The sequence below is a fragment of the Lupinus angustifolius genome, chromosome LG08 (genome assembly GCF_001865875.1).
Source record: "Lupinus angustifolius cultivar Tanjil chromosome LG08, LupAngTanjil_v1.0, whole genome shotgun sequence".
Classification (NCBI taxonomy): domain Eukaryota; kingdom Viridiplantae; phylum Streptophyta; class Magnoliopsida; order Fabales; family Fabaceae; genus Lupinus; species Lupinus angustifolius.
Genome location: NC_032016.1, coordinates 15,619,080 through 15,629,284, shown reverse-complemented (window position 1 = coordinate 15,629,284; position 10,205 = coordinate 15,619,080). Strand labels below are relative to the sequence as shown.

The 10,205-nt window shown below is 35.1% G+C and overlaps 1 protein-coding gene across 2 annotated transcripts; it reads right to left on the bottom strand.

Annotated features, from left to right (window-relative positions):
• On the bottom strand, positions 1,342-8,223 carry LOC109354905 (protein FREE1). 2 transcript variants are annotated; one of them, XM_019597713.1, is made up of 11 exons: positions 7,963-8,223; positions 7,274-7,929; positions 6,050-6,136; positions 5,819-5,950; positions 3,606-3,737; positions 2,932-2,997; positions 2,736-2,846; positions 2,066-2,155; positions 1,886-1,916; positions 1,686-1,756; positions 1,342-1,592 (listed from the first exon to the last, which is right to left on the bottom strand). In XM_019597713.1, exons 1-11 carry the CDS (start codon positions 8,093-8,095, stop codon positions 1,515-1,517), a joined length of 1,587 nt encoding a protein of 528 aa, XP_019453258.1. In that variant the 5' UTR covers positions 8,096-8,223; the 3' UTR covers positions 1,342-1,514. The 2 variants fall into 2 exon arrangements, with proteins under 2 accessions (XP_019453258.1, XP_019453257.1); XM_019597712.1 differs by having other exon boundaries at positions 7,274-8,223.

Below are 10,205 nucleotides of genomic sequence, written 5' to 3'. Positions count from 1 at the left end.
GTAAAGAAGATGAAGGACAAGTAGAAGAATACCATTTTGTTGAAAATGTCAAAAGAGAAGAGGAGCAATTTTGTAGTGTTCTCAGACAGAATACATGGTGTGAAAGAATATGAAGAAACAAAAAGTGCAAAAGAATTGCAATGAATGATGCATGTATGCTTGTGTGAAATTAGCATACCAGGTAAACATAAATGTTAAAGGAAAATATGAGTATTCTACTTGGGTGCTCATATGTCGATGTATTAATTACATGGTAAACAATCCAAATATACATGAAGGTTTTGATGTGGTAGACATTGGACATATAGCCTACTACATTCGCATTGAAAGTAAAGCATTTTGGAGCTGAAAATTTTATTTTTTAATAGGCTTGTGCAAAACTACTAACTATGGTTTTCTAATATTAAATGAGAATGACAATGTTATGTTGTAATATTCTTTTTCAAAAATCAAGGAATTTAACTAATTTTATTGATGTGTAATTCAGTTAAAATTGTGTTATGATAAATGATATGTAATTCAAGACAGTCGCTGGGACGTTGTGAAGCCTCCAAAAGTATAGAAAGTTGGTTATAGACATCAAAATGCATAGACCCCAAAAACAATATGAAATTAAGAACCCAGAATGAACACTTTTAGAACATTGATAGAACTACTGCACATTCTTCCACAATATAACTACTTAAATTCAGCTAATCCATCACACACAAAAGCATAAAAGTTAACCACGTGTTACAGATTAAATGCGGCTAACAGAAGACATTTTGTTTGGAAGTTAGGAGGGAAAAGGAATAAGATGGAGGAGAGGGAGAGGAAGGGAAGGCAAATTCAAGTAAACCCTTCCCTCGTTTGGAAGTATAGAATTCAGATAGAAAGTGGATGGAAAGTTAATATAATACAAAAATATTATTTTACCCTCCCTTTAAAAAATCAATAATATGTTATGTATTATATAATGTACAACAAAATGACATAAATATAATTAGAAAATATTAGTAAGGATATTTATATATTTAACCTTGTTTTCCTCCTAAAAAAACGCCAATTTGTGTAACACCAAAAAATGGTATAATGAGGGATTTGGAGGTTTTAAAAATTCTCCAAAACTTTCCCCTTCTCTAACTAAACTCCCAAACAAGGGAATCCCCTCCTAAGTCCTCCCATTCTTTCCCTTTCCCTTCCCGTCTCCCAAACAACTCCTTATTTCAACCAAATTGACACAGTATACATGTATCATATACGCTCAGTGTCAATTTTATACACCAAAAAAAGACAATCGGATTGGAGTATCATTCCCGTAGGACAAAAGAACATGTTAACGTATACACAGCAAGCCAAAAGGACCAAAAAAAAAACTTGGGACAAAGATAACTCATTAAATATTAATATGCAAGGGATTGAAGCATTGAACAGCATAAAAACAACCAAGCCTTTAGTCCCACGGTCATTCACAAAGCATCAGTATTGAACAGTAAAATAATTGAATTTACATCACGTTGAAACAGACTCTGAACTCAATGAGAGCTCACAAGAAACGGGTGCTGGCAAACCCCACACTCTATGGTCTCCGAACCTGAGCTAGGTACCTGGACCTGCAACAATCCCACAATGAAGCCCCTCATCATGTTGGTCTTGGGAGAGGAGTGAAAAGTTGCTAATAATAAACTAGACAAGAGATTTCCAACCTGTAGATGGACAGTGCAAATAGGACATGCAACTTCCTTCATTCGTCTTCCGGTTCCTTCCGATTTGGAGCCTGTGAACGAAATCTCACTTAAATTAGCTACAGACATTAATTTCCATATCTTAATTAAAAATTCAGCTATTCCAACTACAGCAATTATTACAACCCAGGCTTCCCACAGTTGAACTCAGATTACAATACCTGATGTCTTTCGATTCCTCACCAGCTCCTCCTACAAAAAAACACCAACAAAAAAATCACTATATAACGCATGCTTACACATTTATGCTTTACCATATAACCAAATAAGAGAATTAAAAAGTTCAATAAGCAATAGAAACAAGGCCCAAACAAACATTACTGTGTGCCCCTACTACTTGCCTGAAGTTTCCTGGCAAGATCCTCGTGACTCTGCACCACAGGTTTACTTGATGACTCCTTAGCATTACTCAACCTCTGAGTCACTTCTGCCTAATTAGCAAAAGAACAATAAGACCCCAGTCCTTCAAATGCACATAAAATGCTGCTTAAAAATATACCGTCAAATTGCATACCACCTGCTTCAACTTTTAGCCTTTACCAAATAAAATACGTCAAAGTTTTAATGACAGCAAATTATCCACCTGAACTTTAAGCATTTACAAACAATTTTTTTGTGAATACTCCTTTACAAGGTTAACACTGTGGCATGACGTTATTTTTTCTCCCAAAGCAAAAAGTTTCTAGTGTTGAGAAGGTTGTATAAAACTTGGGCATAGCTATACTCAATTTCAGGAAGGAAAAAATGAATTGCTAAGTGTTAGTGTTTGTAAATCAAAAATAGATTTCCCAAATTAAGATCCAAGGAATAATTTACTACAGTTACAAGAACTGACACCAAATAAATTGACATATGAAAAGAGGGACAAGGGGGGAGCACTGATGAACAATAAACCCACACATTGAAATTCCATTTAGTAGCATACGAACCACAGCAGCTACGAAAGCAAACACATCATGCATTTGTTGATGGAGAAGGAATAAAAAGAAAATCAACAAACATTACACATACCATGCATCGGTCACAAACTCGTACTGGCTGAGCATTCTCATCAGCAGTCAGAGCAATTCTACCATGTGTACATTTGTCACAGAAAATATCACCACAGTTCCTACAGTGATGCTGTCAACAGCATAGATGGTCAAACATTAGTAGCCAAGCACGAGGAACAAAAAAGTAGCTTGAGAAAAAGAAACAGGAGATCAACCCTGCGATTAAAAGCCCCAAAATCACCGCCACATGCTGTACATTTTGAGACTGCTTCATCTGGGACCTATACATAAATAGAACCTCATAAGAACTCAAATTGAGTACAAGAAAACATGAAAAAATTGTCATAGTTGAAGATTGATGTATATAAATACAGTTGATAATTCATTTTCTTTAAGATTATATGGCATTTGGGCACTTTCCAAAAACTGAAGTGTCAGGCACGGTAGGTTTATAAAAATAAATTTTATAAATAAAATTAACAAAAATACAATCGTGTCCCAACAATCACAACCAACAACCAATAAAATGGAACACTTCAGAAATAATAAATGAGAGGGGATCTACTTACTCCACATCTTAGTCATCAATTCAATGAAAATCTAATGGTTCACGTGATTTAAATTAGTCAGTAAATTTGAACCATTGGATTTTCGTAGAATGGATGGCTAAAATATGGAGTATGTTTTTTTAATTTACTCCTGGAGTAAGTGGATCCCATCTCATAATAAATATAGCTGAAAGGAAATTTTCTGCTGAAACATAGGGAGCTTATTTCCAGGGATTGTGAAACAACAACCAAGCTTTAATCCCACTAGGTGAGGTCAGCTACATGGATTGTGAAACAAGATAAGAAATATAGCATAAAACTCATATTGCATCTAATGTTACCCAATGGTCCTTCTCTTCATTAGCAGGTTTAATCAAGTTCATCCAATCGCCGAGTCCTTTCTTTTTTTCTGTAGCCTGTTCATTTGTTCTCAAAGGTTCAGCAGGCTTCCTACTCCCACCCATTTCCTTGAACTGCATTTAGAAAACATAATGAGGCGAGATTGTGACATAATAAATAATTCACAACATTGAAAAACAATTTGGAGAACTCCATAAGTAACCAAGGACCCAGAAAGAAATGAAGACTATAAGTACTCATGTAGAAAAACAGAAAACCTTTATGAGGGATTTAAAATAGATTAGGAATATGCCAGAAATCTAGTAATAATGAACTTTTATATTTATTGCAACAGACATGACAGAAAATATTTGACAGTTTTCAAGGCATATAAATTAATGAGATTAAAATTTCGTACAAAAATAATTTAATGATGTTGAACTTCTCAGAAATGAACACAGAAATAACTTCCATGTACTACATGCCAGCAGAATTGTGCTGAGGATTTTGGTACAAATTTTATTTTGCCAGCATTGTTAACAGCTAAAAGTGTGACTAGAAGGCTGTTTATTAATTAGTAAGGTTCATTCTGGTGCAAATATGAAAAAGTGCAAAATTATAAACAATAGAAATTGTCAAGAGAAAATGGCATCAAACCCTCAAATGTTGAAAAAATCGGACCGATCAGTTCAACCGGTGTACCGACCATGGTAGCGTCCATTTAACTATAAAATCCACTGAGTTAGAAAACCGGTTATAAACCACTCAAACCAAATCATAATGCATACTTGTTCTTATACAAACCCTCAAGTTGTTTTACTTCTCAAATTAAGATGAGCTTTTTTGTATATTCTTCTACTTTATTTTATTAGTATGTTAACTTATTGCTTTTTATTTAAAACATCACATGCTATATATAAAATTGATATATATATATAGGGTTTTTCTAACCTATGCACTGTTAAGAATTAATTATTTAGTTGTCCGATACAAGTCTACTTTTTTTGTTTGCTTATACTATACATCTGAATATCTGATGGATACTAGAAAAACCCATATATATAAATGTCACTGGTTTGACCGCAGTTGGACTACTGAACCAGTACCTTTAATGATTGGTCAAGTTTTAAAAAAAAACATTTGTATTTATCTAACTCCTATGCTTTTATAATTCGTATGGTGAAGCATGGACTATGTTTTAGTTCAAACGTTGATGCTGAGCAAACAGTCAGCCATGTACCAGAGTATCAGGATTGCCAAAAGAACCGACATCATTTCCAACACACAGACACACACATAAAACAAATGGCACAGAAACAATCAATGCCGGAATATTATTCAAATAATACAAAACATGGCATGCGTAAAAACATGGCCTTGGATGCACCATTAGGCATTGTGGCTCATACAAGGCAAGCAACTAAAACCTAGGTAGTTAATTGTGTGATACCCCGCTGGGATGGCCAACTGTGAAGCAAAAGCCATCACACCCAATTGCGGCAGAAATATGACAAAATCGAAGAAAAATAACGGACTTGGCAGCTGATCCCTTTTTCTGAACTCTAAACCCTAATTTTAAGGTTGAAAAGTCTCATCTGCCCTTCCTAAAACACATGGGAAGCCTATTTTTCCCTTACCAAAAACATGTGTGGACTATTTTGCCATTATTAATAAAATGTGAGAAGCCCTTTTTTCTTATGCTTTTGATCATTTTGCCCACCCCTTCTTCCTGCTCCCAACTCTTCTTCTGCTGGAGCTTCTGAGTTCTGCACCCTTAATCCTGCATATTCACATGTTGAAACGGAAAAACAGAGTCCAAGAAGAAACCACCAGCATTGTCCAACGATTATCGGTGATTTGCGGTGTTTTCCAGCCATACTCACCTTACTATGCTTCTTCCCCTCATATCTATCTAGCTTCAAAAATGTGCCTAGTTTGGTATATTTTTCATATTTTTGACTTTTGAGCAATAGAGCATTTATATGTGTCGGTATAAATTATTAATATTATGTTTCCTTCTAATGTAGCAGCCATTCTGCTACAGCCTTTTTGGAGGCGGCTGCTATCCGGGATTGATTACCTTAACTAAAACTAGATCATGTCATCAAGTAACATAAGGTAGACCAGTTTCTTCCATCAGATAGTAATAAAACTTTCTTTCTTATAAATCTAATTCATCAGCAAAAAGCTGTAACCAAAACAGAAGTATGAATACCTGTATAGTAGCAGCAGTGACTGTATCCAAAAGTGTGTTGGTAGTGTAACTATTGGATTGCAATCTGATACGTCTTGGCTCCATGTCCACCGAGCTCTTTGACCAGAATGCCAAGGTAGATGAATCAAATTTCTGTGTAATTCAAATAGAAACATATTACGTTGAAATTGATCACAAACATTAATTATGAAGATATAGTCAAATTTTAACGAAGCAAATCAACAAGCTTACTTCACATCTTGTTATGTTCTCAAGAGAGTATATTCTCAATGTTCGACTAGTATTTGGATCCAGCATATGAATTCCATCCAAACCAATCTGAAAGAATAAATGTTGACAGAATCACTAATTCAGATTAGAAACCACAGAAAATATAAACAATAGAATGGTCTTAAATACAATAACAAAAGAAGACCACTGCTAGAGAGTAGAGACCTAGAGTCTCCCAGCGACAGACCCAGCCCGGATGAGGTGAGCCCAGATAACAATAAAAAAAATCGATAGCAATGATATTCTCTAGAGAGACCCACATGAATATTAAGTTTTTTAAATATCTAACATCATTGAAATTCCAGGAATGTGTTCCAGGGTAACTTAGCCTTTTCCAATTAAAAAATATGCTAGCAGTCCTTGAGTTAGACATTCACAAAATGGGCAAAGTTATGGATCCAGATTAACTGATCTGGAATGTAATTGCTACTATTTTCTTTCATAAAGCATTCATCTAACCCAAAATCGGTGAGTAGCCCTTGAAGTGTACTGCAACCAATGGGAAAATTATTAATAACCTACTTAACGGAGGGCTTAACCTAACCATTTCTCCGGACCCAAAATTGCACCTATTTCCATGTTCATGGTTTCATTATCCCCCCACCCAATGGTTATTGTATCATCCCCCACCCAACGGTTATTGTATTATCCCACACCCAATGGACGAGAGGCTAATCTCCCAGTATAATATCAGAAACCTAAGCAGGAACCCCTCTCTCCCAACTTTTTTTCCTACACATGAATAATAGGATCAAACCTAGAACCATGTGCTTAGAGGATTCAAAGCCATTCCTCTTGGGCCAACAAGCATAAACATAATTATAAAGGTGATGATGATAATGATAACAACACAAACATCATTCACCAACTTATACCACTAAAGAGGCGAGCAATCCATTACAATGATTGTACTACAAGAAAAAGACGGACTAGTACACGAGAGGCTCCCACTTAGTGGGGTCTAGGGAGGGTGGATGTACGCCTCCTTGCCCGGCAAGGAGATTGGCTGTTTCCAGGACATGAACCTGTAAGCAACAACTTTACTATTGCACCAAGCTACAATAAGAAAACAAAATAGAATCCCACGCCTCTCACCAAACAATGTGCATATCATCATCATTCAAATGAGCAAGTGAATTGAATCCAAAACTAGCACAACAATAACATGGTTATCGTAATTCAAACCTGGCAGAGAACATCCATATTGCTCTGACCAACACTCTCAGCCAAAACCCTCACCCGAAACTTCTGCACACCGGACTTAACATCATCATCCACATCAACCCTCGGCACCGCTTTCACAATCTTACTCGTAACAGATGGCTCTTTAGCAGATGAAGGAAAGCTAATAGCCCTCCCATAATCATCAAAAGCAGCCCAATTCGACGATTTTGGAGCCGTACCACGTGCTCCATATGGTTCCACTTTCCCACCTTCATACGCAAACACTCCCTCACCATAACCCTCATCCTGACGCTGCTTCCCATAGTCGGAACGGCTACCGTTAAAGCTCCCGTAACCATCGTCTAAATAACCGCCACCTTGGTCAAACTTCACCGTGTTCTGGAACGGGGTTTCGTAAGATCCGGGTGGGGTGTACGGTGCGGAGTATGCAGACGAGTACAGAGGATTCGAGTTAGGGTTGGGAGGAAGAGAAGGGGTGTAATTTGGAGCCGTCTGATTCTGGTGATCGTACGGTGGATAATAAGATTGATGCTGATGTGGCAGTGGTTGCGGTGGTTGTGGTTGGGGTTGGTAAGGGGATTGAGATTGGAAGGGGTGGAAATTACTGTTATGGTGAGGGGGCGCGGTGGGAGATGGTGGGGCCGGGGCCGGGGCAGGGGCAAAATCGGTATTTTGAGTGTAAGGGGCGTAATCGGAGGTGAAGGGTGGTGCGGAGGCGTGAGGATTTGGGAGTGGATCGGAAGGGTAATTAGGATTAGGGTTAGGGTTTTGGAGATGAGGGAATTGATAATATGAAGAAGAGGTGTAATCTCCTTGATGCATCTTCAATGATTGGAGATATGTGAGGTTTGATGGTGAAGAAGACGATACGAGAGAATATTAGGAAGTCTTCTTTGGATTCACGCACAAGCAAGTACCCGTCTTTCACAGGATAAAGAAGTACGCTTTGGGAAAGATATTTAAACTGAATTATTGGAAGGAAAAGAAATAGTAAATCCCTACGGGTGTGAATTGGAGGCTAGGTTTGTTATATTATTTTGGCTAATTATTTTCCTTTTATCTTATGGAGATTTTCATTAACAGAGCTTCAATATTTTATAATTACCAGAGTGAATGAGGGTTAAGATAATTAGACATTCAATATTTTCATTTGCCTATAGATGGTTTGATTTATATATCATGGGGTTGCTCTTGGGTGTAATAGTAAAAAAAAGTAGATGGTTTTTCTACTTAATGATATAAATCAAATAGCAAGAGTGGATTGGATGAAGTAAAAATGTTTCTACTTAAGGTACTTTTTAAATTATCTTAATTTCTTAAGGATTATAAATTAATTTTTGAAGATAAATTGAAAATTTAGAACCATCTTATAGATGAATTTATACCTTTAACTTGTTTTCTCCCTTCTATTATTCTTGAGAAGTGGAGTGAGAAAACCTTATTAAAGTACTAAGATAAGTCTTTCAATTAAGATGGAGGATATCCTTACTATGACATTACCAGTGTTGTTAAAATTGTATGTTCATGATATTGGTATAGTGATTCAATCAGTGGTGTAGTAATTAAATCGCATTCTAATTAAATTGGACATACTTACTTATATTTATATATATAAACCTATAACAAAAGAAATTTCAAATAGATGGATACTCAAATTTATAATCCATATTCATAATCTACTCAAAATTCATATAAACAAATAACTTTAAGTCTTTAACAAATTCAAAGTCTAAATTACAAAACATATATCAATCCAAAAATATACTTAACAACAGCAAAATATAAATAAATGACACAAGTTCACAACTCACTCTACAAAATAAATAAATTTGGAGTTTTAACATTTAACACCAAAAGTCAAAGTTGTCTCATATCGAGATTATATTTTTGCATCAAATCTTATCTTCAGACATTTCAGACAGTACTCCAAGATTACACAAATGTCACTGAGATTACACACGAATGTTAGGAACCAAAAAGTATAATCTAATTATACATTAAAAATATGTACCTTGAAGTATTGGAAAGATGAGTCACCTTGTAATATGTTTTTAAGTTTTTAAAAAAAAATATGTTTGTATGTTTAGTCAAATACCATACATGATTGGACAATACCACAACTTTAGCCGCATATTCAAAGTAATAATCAATAGATAAGTTAGATTCATAACCTTATTACAACAATAATTATCAAACTTTTATTTCATTATATGAGACTACATGGATTAATCGGTGTCATAATATTCTATCATTTATTAACAAAATATTAATTTTTATATCGTTATTTATTATTTCATTTTTCTTGGTCTTCTTTTTTCTTCTAGTAATTAGACTGACTTTCATTTAATTTTATCATTTTTTATACATTAGGCATTACTTCAACTTTCTCATTAATGCTTTCATTTATAATTCTATATGGGTGTAGATTCACTTACTAAAAGAGTAAGTTTTTTAAACTTATTCCTCATCATAGCCATCAATTTTATGGACATCTAATGATTTAAATCTACTCACTAATTCACCCTATTAGATTTCCCTAAAATTGATGGTTAGGATTGGAGTAAGTGGATCCCGTCATTCTATATTGTTTCACTCATTCCAACATAATACTATCATATCTATTACATAAAGTCTATATTGATATTGACATTTTATTGTCTAACATTCAGTCTCATATAGTATTGTATGTCTTATAATTGTGTGATTAAACTTTTCATTAAGCTTGGGGTCATACATTTTATTACAAATGATATCTGAACCCTAAACCAAATAGAGTTTAAAATCTGTGCACTGACAGTGTAAAGTTTTTTACACCGTCACACATCATCCACCATTTATTTGTGTTACTTTTGTTTGAAAGTCAATGATGATTAATAAATCAATGGTGGATGATTGACTGACAGTGTAAAAAACATTTACACTATCAGTGTAT